The 13,360-nt window shown below is 35.6% G+C and overlaps 1 protein-coding gene across 3 annotated transcripts; it reads left to right on the top strand.

The window, feature by feature from the left end:
* The first annotated feature begins 2,658 nt into the window (after positions 1–2,658).
* On the top strand, positions 2,659–12,125 carry LOC133288309 (RNA-binding protein 2-like). Of its 3 annotated transcripts, none has more exons than XM_061486036.1 (7): positions 2,659–2,829; positions 8,320–8,382; positions 8,618–8,757; positions 8,862–9,144; positions 9,260–9,321; positions 9,439–9,520; positions 11,492–12,125. In XM_061486036.1, the coding sequence occupies exons 1-7, from the start codon at positions 2,751–2,753 to the stop codon at positions 11,593–11,595; spliced, it is 813 nt and encodes a 270-aa protein (XP_061342020.1). In that variant the 5' UTR covers positions 2,659–2,750; the 3' UTR covers positions 11,596–12,125. The 3 variants fall into 3 exon arrangements, with proteins under 3 accessions (XP_061342020.1, XP_061342024.1, XP_061342021.1); XM_061486037.1 differs by lacking the exon at positions 2,659–2,829 and adding an exon at positions 4,963–5,011; XM_061486040.1 differs by lacking the exon at positions 8,320–8,382.
* The last annotated feature ends 1,235 nt before the right edge of the window (positions 12,126–13,360 follow it).

The following is a 13,360-nucleotide window of genomic DNA, read 5'->3' as shown; positions in this document are numbered from 1 at the left end:
TGGATTAGGATCTTAAAAGACTATTTTGATATAATACTTTTTTATAAATATTTAAAAGACCATCTAGAATTCTAGTGATTTAATGACTTTTTTAAAAGATTTTTTTTACAATCAAGATTTTATAAAATTAAATTTAATAAAATATATAAGATTTGAAAAGACAATATTGAATTATTGATTTATAAGATTTTTAAAAATTATATGAATTTTTAACAAACATTCAAAATTATAAGAGTCAATAAAAAAATAACAAAGAAATACAATGATATTAATAAAAAAGTAAAATCTAATATAATTTTTTCAATCACTAATTTGATATAACTTGATGTCTTACTAAGTAGCAGCTCTCTACATATTTATACTAGCCCTCCACGCATTAACATCTTCTCATTTTTGCTCTAGGGTTTGACCAATAGGATGAAATTTATTTTTTTCATTTGGTATTAAAGCTATGCATATATGATTATAAGACCCACAATTTTTTTATTTATTAAAACCTAAAATTTGCAATATTATAAAATTTCGTTTGGAATTTTTTGCAATTGATCTTGAAAACCTTGGGGGTTTTGTTATATGTGATGAGAGTTTTCTAACTATATATCATATGCATATTTTTATAGGGTATTATAAGAAAAATTCGAATCTAAATTTCTGGGTTTTATTATATGAAAGTTTAAAAAATTTCTCAAATTATTTTTAATCGATACATTGAAATCTTAAATTGCTTTGGGGCTTTTGAAAAACAAGTTTTTAGTGATCTATTGACACAAAAATTATTTGAAATCATTTCCTATAGCGAAGGAATTTCGTTCATGAATGTATTGTTACGAAACATTCATATTATGAAAGTTTCAATCTTGCTTTAAATCGACCTTGTTTCATTGATGTAAAACAAAAATTGGTTTAGGGGATTTTGTTTTCCTATTATTTTCTCATTATTTGTAATACAAAATTAATCACAAAATCATTTTTTAAACTTTCAAAAACTCAATTTGCTATTTTTTAGATGGATTAGATTAAAATCTTGTTGGGGTTGTTGTTTTTTAGTTGTTTTGTGATGAATATAGCTAAAAAATATGCTATTTTTTTATTTTTGACAAAGCTCTCGTGGCGAAACCTGATTTTAATGGGTCGACCCGCCAAAGGAAGAAGAAGACACTACAATAAAGAAATATCAAGAAATCCTAAGGGGGAGTTTGGTAGAGCAGAACTTTTTTTTTACCAGGAAAATATAATTATTAGGAATATAGTGGAAAAACAAGTTTGGTAGGAAAATTTAAAAAAGTTGTTTGGTAAGCCGAAACCAAAAAAAATTGGATAAAATTTTATGAGTATACGTATTTTTGTCACCATTTTCTTGCTCTTTTTTCCCTTTATCCAGTCATCTTCAAATACCACATCCCAAGTGGTATTCTTGCACAGTGTGTTTGGTCCCATTTTACAAGCAACTATGGAATACTGTGCAAATAACTTTGCACATCTCCTATACCTATCTTTCTTCAAACATATCTCCTACCAAACATTACCTAAGGGTTAGGATAAGATTGTGAGAGAGACATCATAATTATATTTCTCAAGTCTCACGAATCCTCACCAGTAGAAAATTCACTAAAATCGTGAGATTTTCGAATACCACAAGATTATTTTTTCTTTGTTTATAATCCGAATTGAATATTACTAGATATGAGTATACTCTAAAATAATATTTTAAAATCCTAATCGAATATCGCATATTTTTTTTTTCAATCCTTTAAAATCTTAACTAATTGAATACAAATGGATTTTTTTTATCTAAAAATAATCTATTAAAATCTTTTAAAATCTCAATCTAATACACCCTTTTATTCTCACAAAGTCCAACTCACTTTTGTATCAGGACATAAAATTTGTAGAGAAACATTATTTCCTTGGGCATGTTTAGTATAGGATAAAGCCTGATAGTATAAGACTTGATTAGATTTTAATACTATCTAGTGTTTGATATGATATTGTATAAGATAATATCCTCCAATATTTTAAAAATGAATATATTAAAAAAATTATTTTAGTATATTAATATTGAAATGATATATTAGTTATTGAGAATTGTACTTATAAGTAATATTAATCATCAATCCTTTATCAGACTTAATCTCACACCCTTAGGCCTGATTAAGTTATACATCATTTTGATGTATTAAGAGGTTCTGCTGTATAAGCTTATAATACGATGGTCACACCAAACAACAGAAAATGTCATAACGTATAATACAAGTTTATACTATCAAGCCTTATACATTACACCAAATAAACCTAAACAAATATGCGAACTAGAAAAACTAAGTGGGACCATCATTTCACGACGAAGTTGTGTCGTCTAAAACAGCCAAGGTTTTTCCCATAAAAATAGAGAAATATTAACCTCACGTGATAGGAGACAATAAATCTCTCATATACACTCAAAAAGACATGGGACCCACTTCAATTTTTTTTTCTCTTTTACTATACAATGGGACTCACATAAATTTGTGAGTGTAACATGAGATATTTTATCTCTGTATAAGAAAATATAATCGCTAAAAAAAAATCTATGGACTTTTTTGTATTTAAAAAAAAAAAAAACGAAACGAGAACGGTTGAATATTTTGTTTTTATCATTCTGCAGAGACGGGTCAAGAATTAGAGTTTGGTTTCTTGCTAATTAGGGTTTCTGATTTGCATCTCCTTCACCAATATATCCATCAAATTCATCATTCTCTTGATCTCTCACGATGACGGATGGCTTCTGGAATCGGCAGCAGGCGCTTCTCCCCTCTTCCGGCATGCTCAAACGACCTCGTATTGACTATGGTTTGCTCTTATCTCTTTTCGGTGTACTTTCTGTCGACAATACCATTATTTCACATTTTCGATGCACTTTCCCCCATCCAAATATACCCTAAGTGGGTTTTGAAGCTAGGTGTATTAGGTCTTTATTATAAATTGATTCTCATCGGATATAATTTGTGCAAAAAGAGGGAAATCATTTTGAGCATCACTAGCATTTTTTAGTTGTGATTTTAAAGTAGGGTGCAACAATGGCTGAGTGTATACCGGCGTGGAACCAGAATTAGAGTTTTGGGGTAAACATAAAAACTTTCTAGGGCCAGAACTATATTTCCATGTTGGGGCATTTTGAACTCCATAGTGTGCAGTACTGCATTTGCGCATTGAGCAGGGCAAAAGGTTGCTGGGGGAATAATGTTCCTTTGCATTGCACCTTTAAATCTATGACTAGGTTTGGCTCATCTGCATGCAATGTGGAGAAATCATCACTCTGTTTTTCATGCAATCTGAGAAATATTGAAGACTCATTAAACTTGAAAAGATCCCATCGAAATTAAGGGAAAATTAACCCTCACCTCCTTTCAACACTCTTTAGAAAAGCATATAGGCAGGTTCTACATGAAGCACACCATCTGTCTCTCCCGGTCATTCTTTTGCCTTCCTGTCAGCCTGTGACACTTCTGAATGGCATAATTCAATCCCTTCTGTAAGTATTTCTTGATACAAATGATAAAATCTAAGTAGTTGATTGTAGAAAGATGGCTTCCCCCAAGAGTATGCTATAGTGGCATAGCAGATTGTGAAGTGAGTGCTACAGAAAACAAAGCAGCTTCAATGAATTTTTTTTACAAAAAAAGGTGTTTGAGACTGAGTTTGTTTAGGAAAAGATAAGAGTTATTTTTTAGTTTCTAATACTAAGTTCTTAAGCTCAAACTAGTAACTGGAGAAGAATTAAAAAGAAATTGGTGCAATCACTTTATGAAAAATGAATGGGAATATCAGCTGAAGGAGGGCAAGGCCAAAACTGGTTGAGGGAGGCTCGAGGAGCAAGGCTAACTTGTGATCAAAACAACAGAGCCAGGCCGAAATAGGGAGGTTCAAATTAGATTAGAGAATCTGAAGCCCCAGATTCCTACATTTGATCTAAAATTGCAAGATTTGCAATTGATTGGTCCCTAAAGTCAACTAGGTGCAGCCCATTCACTGAAGGTGGGTTTAAGTAATGTTAAAACAGGGAATTTATCTCCCAGAGTCTTAGTGGAAGAGTGGCCCCTATTGGAGGCTGCTATGCCCCCCCACCGTGGCTCATCAAGCTGCTTCACTGAAACACTCAGCCATGGCCATTCAGGAAGCTGCCAACCCTTGGGCTGCTCTATTATTCTGCTATTGTTTCCAGTTAAGACTTGATAAAACTTGTGTTTCTTGCCACTCTTCACGATCCTTCTATTTGTTTGCTGAGCTGCTAGTAACAAGGGCATGCTTCCGATTGGGTATGAGTTGAGGCTAAAGATCCTTTGAGAAATTGTTCCCTTTCTTTTGTGTGTGTGACATAGATCTTTTTTTTTTTGGCAGTGAAGAGTGGAGTTGGTGGACAAAGGGTTGAGAGGGATTTAGAAAGATAAATAACATAAGGTGATAGTGACATTAATCTTTAAGGGAGTTATTAATGACATTAATCTTATAGGGGACAAATATTAAATAAGTTTATTTCTGATGGTGTTGTTGGGATATTGTTATATCACTGTTGATGATCCTTAGTCTATCAAACTTCTTAATAGTTAATATGTGGTCACATTAATTTTCCAAATACTTGGAAACATATTTCTAACATATTTTAGTAAGAGATATATGAAGAGTTTAAGATCCGCTTGCTGGTTTTATCATATCAATCATGAGGATCTTTAATATTTATAAGCTTCATAGTTAAATATCTGATAAAATAATTGATAAATTTAGATTTTCACTGATAGAAACTAGATCGGAGATAAAATAAAAGAGACAGCATAAAGAGCTTTTGGCCCAAAAGAACTGGATTTTCTGTTTGTTAATGGGAATTGAAAGTACAAACTGACCCTATGGAATACATGTAAATTGCAGAAAAGAAGATTACAAGCTGAAACAATCAACTATACTAAATTGCAGAAGAAGAACTAAATGCAAAGAAGTAATAAACTCTAGAAGAAAATGTACTCAGCACTTCCGAGAGGTGCTGCTCTCTCCCAGCCTAACCTCTTACGTGCCACTTTCACTATTTAACCAACTCTTCTAACCAACTTACCCAACCTTAGCATAGAGTACTCTAGAATATTCTATTTACGTGCTAAGTCATCCTTTGGAACTAATCCTCTGTAGTGCTTTCTATAGTACCTCCTCTGAGGAGTCTTATCAATACTTCCCCAAGACTTTCACTTTGCCCTCAAGGTGAAGTTCTATCCTCGAAAACCTTTCGCCGGGATCCCATTGCTTGAATTGTAAACAACAACTTATGACAAAATCATAGTGATTTCCTCCAGGGTTCCATTTCCTATCCACATTAGCTCCATCATCACCTTGCAGCATAAGAAGCTTTAACACACCAAAAATAGTGCTCGATCCATGACAAGAATGAATCCCAATCATTTGCTCCAAGATTGAACTAAGTCCACTATAAAGAGAAAATTCTGCCAAAGCAATCAACTTGAGCTCAATATCTTCAATAAGATCAGGTGTCCAAAATGCTTTCCCAATCTACCCCCTAGATAGATCTTTCTTTTACCCTTTTTCACGGAAGGCTTGGAGGAGACACACAAGAGCAGGATCATTTGGGGCTCCTTTCCAAGACTCATGTAACAAAGAGTCTAAACTAAATGCATGTAGATCGGTGGAATTGGAGGTTTGATTGTACCAAGAATGATAGCTAACCTCTCAATACAAATTACAATTGATTCTGAAACAAGGAAATAGACCAAATCTAGAAAGAACCTCAATGTTGAGTGCCTTCTTGTTTGATTTCTGAACATAGTAAAATGGCTGAATACATCTGCCTTAAACATAGGGTACCCATTCCCCTCTTGAAATTCAATGAATAAAATATTCTCCTACCCAACCATTGTGACTCACAGAGATGACATTCAAGTCCTCTGAAATTGGCAGCTATAACAAGCAATAAAGCAGTTTCGTAAAAAAAAACTGAGCCAAGGAACAGCTAAGTTATTGAGACAATAATCCAAAACAAGCAAGAGATTGTTTGTTTTATATTGGAACCAAAACACTTTTAAAAAGGAATCGATAACAGTAAGAACCTTGCTTAGGTGACTTTGAATCCTTAGTTTCGTGAAAAAAATGAGTGCCACCATCGAGGATTGACTCTCCTCCTTCTTGTCCTTGTGTTCTTCTTTCCTCGTGAGATTGGTGTAGGTGTAAGTGTTCATACTCGCCACTTGATTTGCTTTGTTTCTCTTGAAAGTTGACTTAAGGATGCATATCTGGTCTGTGACGTTGACGAACAGTCCCACCCACTCGTCAAGGGTGGCCGACACTGCTAAGATCTGCTCCCTCATGAGCTTCTGTTGTTGCATCAACCTCTTGCTGAATTTACCATCCAAAAATAAATAGGACCCTGGGTTTCTTGGTCCACTTTGTCGGGATAGACTGATGGGCTCATAAGCCCAATCCTCCAATAAAGCATAGACTGATTTACCATTGTGTCCGGGTTGGGCTTTGGGTAACTTAACAAAAATTTGGGCTAGATCAAAAAATTTACCCAACCCCATCCCTTATCTTGTTCGCTCATCTTCCAAATTCTTACACGTTTGCATCTGTCTTCTCTGTCCATAGCTGGGCAAGGAAGACTTCTCTACCTTAGACCTGGTGGTGGCTCTGGCAAGGGTGGAGGATCAACCTCAACCACCATCATTGGAGGTTGTAGTGACTCCGGTGACTGTGCACCCATCTCAAATGTCTTGTCCGCCTCTATAGTTCTTTCTTCTAAACCCTTTCTCACGATTCCCTGATTTTCATTTCCTCCCTTCTCTATCGACCATTCTAGAATTGAAACCAGTTCTATTATTGCCGTTTTATCTTCACCGTAAGTTTCCTTCTCTTGTTTCGATGTCTCATTCTCCTCCCACTCCGATTGCTGTTGTGGTTCAGGTTCAGGTTTTTGAGGATACCATTGTGCATCATCCACCTAACAAATTTCTGATAGATATTTCCCTATAAATGCTTTTGTAAAACTCCACTAGCTTGCCTTTGGATTGAGCCAAGACCAACATTTATATCATGTGAGATGGAATAAAAGAGACAACAGACAAGAGCTTTTGGCCCAGAAGAACTGGATTTTCTGTATGTTAATGGGAATTGAAAGTAGAAACTGACTCTATGAAATACATGTAAATTGCAGAAAAGAAGATTATAATCTGAAACAATCAACTGTACTAAATTTCAAAAGAAGGAATAAACTCTAGAAGAAAGAAATGTACTCGGCACATTCGAGAGGTGTTGCTCTCTCTCAACCCAAGATTCCCTAATTCAAGTTTAACCTCTTACATGTCACTTTCACTATTTAACCAACTCTGCTAACCAGCTCAGCACAGAGTATTCTAGAATATTCTATCCACATGCTGAGTCATCCTTTGGAGCTAATCCTCTATAGCGCTTTCTATAGTACCTCTTCTGAGGAGTCTTATCATTCACCTAACAGAAGCTTCCTTATCTTTGTCATGTTGATAGATTTAAGTGTTTGGTGTTGCATTTTATGTTTGACACATTTGAATTTTGGATGATTATTGGAGTCATATTAAGTTTATGTTTCAAGTATGAGTTTTTTCATATGTATTTGTTGATTCATTTGTATAGTGTTGTTATTTTGTTTTGTTTTAAATACATATAAACATCTTTAGTATGTTCTGCGCTCTGCTTCAATATTACCCTGCACAACATTGTGGTGCCATGAGGCCTGTGTCCAGCATTGTGCATTGGGCAATAAATAACAATGTTCATGTTTATGTTCTTGCAACAAATAAAGACTTAAAAGGAATGAAATCTTGACAATTTTTTTGTTTTTAGCAAATTTCAAAATTAATTTACAGAAAATTTGCTATGAAGGATTTACACTAAATAGTATTCGATGTGGTTACTAGTGCTGAAATGGATAACTTGCTTATGATTTATCAGTATTTCATATGCAAGGAGATTTAAATATGAGAGTATGAAGGATTTCTATTTTCTAAAAAACTTAGGAGAATTAATCGCAGGTATATATGCCTTTTTTTTGGTATTATTGTGAAATGGTTCCCCGTTTAAGAGTTCAAGTCAGATTCTCAAACTTGTCATCATCTTGAAACTGAGAAGCCATGCATTGAGCTCGCACAAGTTCAGATTATGAGATTGAGATGTAATAATGATCTGTGTGTATGTAATTGTGTGGGCTTGCATTTTCTTTCTCTTCTCCTTACTCTTTATTGTCAAAACTCCTTAAGCTTTTCTTTTCTTTTTGATTGGGGACTTGTAACTATTTCCTTTTGTCATCCTTAGAAATCCATAACATATCACCTAAGAAGCATCGATATGTAGCTCAGCCCACTTTACCTGTGTCTGGTAAGGCTCTGGTACTGGTACTCGTGCTAGACAATGTTGTTTAGTTATCTGTTTTGCTAGCATCTGGCATATTTCTTTGATGTATTTTATTATAGTCAGTGATTAGCATTGTAGGAATAGCAACGATATATGATATTGCAAATAGACAGAAACATTTTTGATAGAGTGGGTGCTTTTCAGCTTTATTTCTTTGATAGAGAAGTAGGTTGTAAGACTTGATTCTGTTACATTGCAGATATGTCCCCGTCTGGTCTGACTTCAGTTAATGAGATGCATAATTATATTGCTCGAGATGATGACCGTACCGGTCACCGAATGCTAAAGGACACTAAATCACTTGGGTCTGCTTATGACCGTTACCTTCAGAGTGGGGGGGTAACATCTTAACCTGTTTCATTTGCATAATGACTAATGAGTGTGTGCATGTGCTTTTACTGCTTGTTTGCTGAAAACTTTCATCCTGTTTGGTTATGAAGCAGATTACTTCATTTAATTCTGGGGAAGCGAGTACAATTGGTGGTGTTGGATTGGCAAGGGGTGTTGGTGCAGGCCATTCATTAGCTGATCCTGCTGTCATTGGGCATCCTGCTGGTGGTGGTCCTGATCTTGCACGAAATGGACAAAATGTGAATTATGGTGGTCAGTTACCAGTAGATGCAGTTTCCAGGCCCGGACCTGAGACAGTACCTTTACCCTCAGATGCTTCAAGTACTTTATATGTTGAAGGTCTCCCATCTGACAGCTCAAGAAGGGAAGTGGCTCGTATCCTTTTTGTTCTAAGACACTGTTTAGGAATTGTCTACTCATGATTTATCCGTATCTACTGAGCTCCATTTATTATAATTCAGTTACCCAAGTTCCTTAATGTCATGTTTAGATATTTTTCGCCCTTTTGTTGGATATAGAGAAGTGAGACTTGTGAGCAAAGAATCCAAACATGTAAGTGTACTGTTTGTAACAGTTGTCTGGTTGTCCTCTTTTGACTTTGTTACTGTCATGCTTATTGGTTGAAAGATCCATTATCCTTTTTTATGCTGAAATGCTTGTTGATTGCAGCGTGGTGGAGATCCTCTAATCCTCTGTTTTGTGGATTTTGCAAATCCGGCTTGTGCAGCAACTGCTTTGAGTGCCTTGCAAGGTATCGATTCTTGCTACCTGCTGATATAAAAGGAGATTAATTTCATTTTTTGGTTATGCAAGTCATCTAGTAGGGAATTGTAACGCTCGGCCGCTTCAAGAATCAACGGCTATCCCCACATACTAACACGAGACTTTTCAGTGTGCTTTTTCCTCACTCGCACACTTCCCGAGAAAACTTCCCAGGAGGTCACCCATCCCAGAATTGCTCCAAGTCAAGCACGCTTAACTGTGGAGTTCTTCCGATCCGGGCTACCGAAAAGAAGATGCATCTTGTTAGTATAGGTAGTATCAATTAATTCTTTTAAGCTATTCCCAAACTGTGCAGACTCATACCTGCACAGTCTTTGGAATCCCTCTCTTTCGGGTGTCGATTCGATTCATTCATGCATGTAACCCCCAGCTGGAAGCCTGTCAGGAGCCGCTCCTTGTCCGTGCCTCTTTGCACCGGCGATCACTCCCCGCCCTCGTCAGCGCTCGGGATGTTACATGCCCACCGGCTTCCGCCTGGTTCGTTCTCGAACCACACCGTACTGGAAGAGAGGCCTACTCTGATACCACTTGTAACGCTCGGCCGCTTCAAGAATCAACGACTATCCCCACATACTAACACGAGACTTTTCAGTGTGCTTTTTCCTCACTCGCACACTTCCCGGGAAAACTTCCCAGGAGGTCACCCATCCCAGAATTGCTCCAAGTCAAGCACGCTTAACTGTGGAGTTCTTCTGATCCGGGCTACCGAAAAGCAGATGCATCTTGTTAGTATAGGTAGTACCAATTAATTCTTTTAAGCTATTCCCAAACTGTGCAGACTCATACCTGCACAGTCTTTGGAATCCCTTTCTTTTGGGTGTCGATTCGATTCATTCATGCATGTAACCCCCCGCTGGAAGCCTGTCAAGAGCCGCTCCTTGTCCGTGCCTCTTTGCACCGGCGATCACTCCCTGCCCTCGTCAGCGCTCGGGATGTTACATGCCCACCAGCTTCCGCCTGGTTCGTCCTCGAACCACACCGTACTGGAAGAAAGGCCTGCTCTGATACCACTTGTAACGCTCGGCCGCTTCAAGAATCAACGACTATCCCCACATACTAACACGAGACTTTTCAGTGTGCTTTTTCCTCACTCGCACACTTCCCGGGAAAACTTCCCAGGAGGTCACCCATCCCAGAATTGCTCCAAGTCAAGCACGCTTAACTGTGGAGTTCTTCCGATCCGAGCTACTGAAAAGCAGATGCATCTTGTTAGTATAGGTAGTACCAATTAATTCTTTTAAGCTATTCCGAAAAACAGTTCTAAATTGCAGTGAATAAAATTACATATAAACAAGTCTACAAGTATGATTATGCTTATCCAACTCATAAAATTACTCGATTACTGAACTAAAGGGTTTCAACTTGGGAAGTTGTAAATCACTCTGTTACACTGAATATATAGATATATGCAAGTTATCTTTAAAGCAAAGGCTTGTTCAAACTGAAAAACTAAAACTTCATAGTAACTGAAGTAGTGAATACGTGACAAATGAGTGCCAACTTCCATGGTTCCGTTTGTTATCGTCTCATTCAAAGTTACATAAAATGAACAAATACCAAGATATCTGTTCTATTAACTATCAATATCATCGTCATCATCACTTCTGAAATTGTTGTAATGCTGCTTTCTAGTGCGTCTGCCTTCTTTGCAATAATCTCCGTCATTGGGAAATGTATTCCTGTTCTCTATCGGTACGACATGATCACCATTACTGTCATCAATATCATGATATTTTTGGGAAGTCAAATGAAGCCCAAAATTCTTCCATTATAACGTAGTCAGCTGTGCCTTTGATTGGCAAGCTAATAGCCATGTTTGTGAGTATCGTAGTCAGTCATAAAAAGTTAGTAGGATTTGAAGTCAATGGTTAACAACCTTTTACATAATTGTGTGCCCAAATTTCATGGTTTTTGCTGACATTGTGGTTGGATGGCACAGGTTATCAAGTTGATGAACTCCATCCTGAGTCCAGTCACTTGCGGCTTCAGTTTTCTAGGTTTCCTGGTCCCAGAACTGGACCTGGACCTCGTGGCAAGAGGTGAGGTGGTTAACCTAGGGCATTTAGGTTTTATGTGTGTCGTAATGTCTTACAGTCTTCCATTATCCCCATCTTTCTGGGGCGAGAATATTTACGGGTCAATGCTTTGCACATGCAAATTTGGTCTCTCCCTCCTGGCTACTATCCTAGTTAATGCTCTTGGGGCACAGACACTATTAACAGGCTGAGGTAAGGCTACAGCTGCATTTGAGCAATTCTAACATGAAGATTTTGGATGCTCATTGCCGAGTACCTTGTTGTATAAATATTGATATTTTGTAGTATGAAACTGATGTCTTATTTACCATAGCATTTACTTTTTGTTGCTCAAATGAAGGTATCATTCTATTAATTTTTTTGTTATAATTTTCGATTATATCTGGCATGTGCATACTTTTAGGTCTGTGCCTGTGGAGCTATTGTAATCTAGTTTGTAACTGAGTCAGGGAACTCTGGTGAAAGTAGGCATATATGGTAGGGAATAGGGATTGAAATTGGAGTTATTTTGGCTAATGGGACAAGTTTATTATATCTTGGCTTTATGATACCACGGTTCCTGGCTCAAAACTGGGAATAAGATTGCTACTTCGATTGATAGAGAAACCGATTCTGTGTTTCACTTACACTGCTCTCATCTTTTTACATCGGCAAGATAGATATAATAATTTTGGAATATAATTGCTCCAGAAGTCTTATCTTTACCAAAGAATATGATCTGAATTGGTAGTTTCTGTGGTAAAACTTTTTCAGGGATCCGTTTTCCTACAAAAAGTTGGAGTATGTAACCCGGTTTGATGGGTTATGTTTTTAAATTGTCCTTTTCATTTTTATACATTTATTATAAACAATTTTATAATAAAAAATATTAATATTTTGATTGTTAAATTAAATATTATTTTTTCAAGCTTATTGTACAATTACTGCAATGTATCATTAATATTTAATTATTAGTAAATTATTTTTATCAAACTAACCGTACTGTTTATTATCATGGCACTGTGAACAAATCATGTTTCATTTTACAACAAATGTTGTAATTTTAAGTTTTACAAAAGTCTAAATTTAAGTGTCTGATTGTTATGGTGGTTAAACGACGGTATTACATGTTTGGTTTGTAAGATATTATTAATAAGATATTGGGGAAAATGTTTTTCTTTCTCCCATAATAGTAGATAAAGTTATTTTTAACAATTGTAAAATTATCTCATTTTGGGGATTGATATAATTAATGAAGAATTTTTTAGAATTTTTTTTTTTGTTATATAAATTTTACCAGAACACCTTCATTAATTTCCTCAAGGGATTGTTGGAGATGACTTAGAGAAATGATAAACTCAAAAATATATGTGAGAAATCCTAAGAGGAAATTAAAATTTTCAAAATACCTTTTATATTTAATCTTAAACCCCAAAACAATTATTTTAGAGATGTAGGAAATAACTTTATATCATGTGATATAAAAAATATTTTCAAATATATATATATATATATATATATATATAGGCTTTAATATTTTTAAAGTGAATGTAGATAAATTATCTACATTCGCTCCCAAAACGACGTCGTTTTGGGTTGAAAAATTAAAAAATTATAATGAAAAAGACTATTATAACCTTGAAATAAATTATAATTACAAAAATACATTGATTTTCGCTTGAAAACGACGTCACCTAGGGCTTAACGTAGATAACTTATTTACATTGACTATAGAAAAAACAAACTCATATATATATAATGTAATTAATTATGAGAATAATGTAATTAAATAT

This window comes from Gastrolobium bilobum, unplaced genomic scaffold, assembly GCF_033153095.1.
Source record: "Gastrolobium bilobum isolate Gb01-03AN ecotype WA unplaced genomic scaffold, APGP_CSIRO_Gbil_v1 utg2831, whole genome shotgun sequence".
NCBI classification, from domain to species: Eukaryota; Viridiplantae; Streptophyta; class Magnoliopsida; order Fabales; family Fabaceae; genus Gastrolobium; species Gastrolobium bilobum.
Note: the sequence above shows the minus strand (reverse complement) of the source record. Positions and strands in the feature narration are given on the sequence as shown.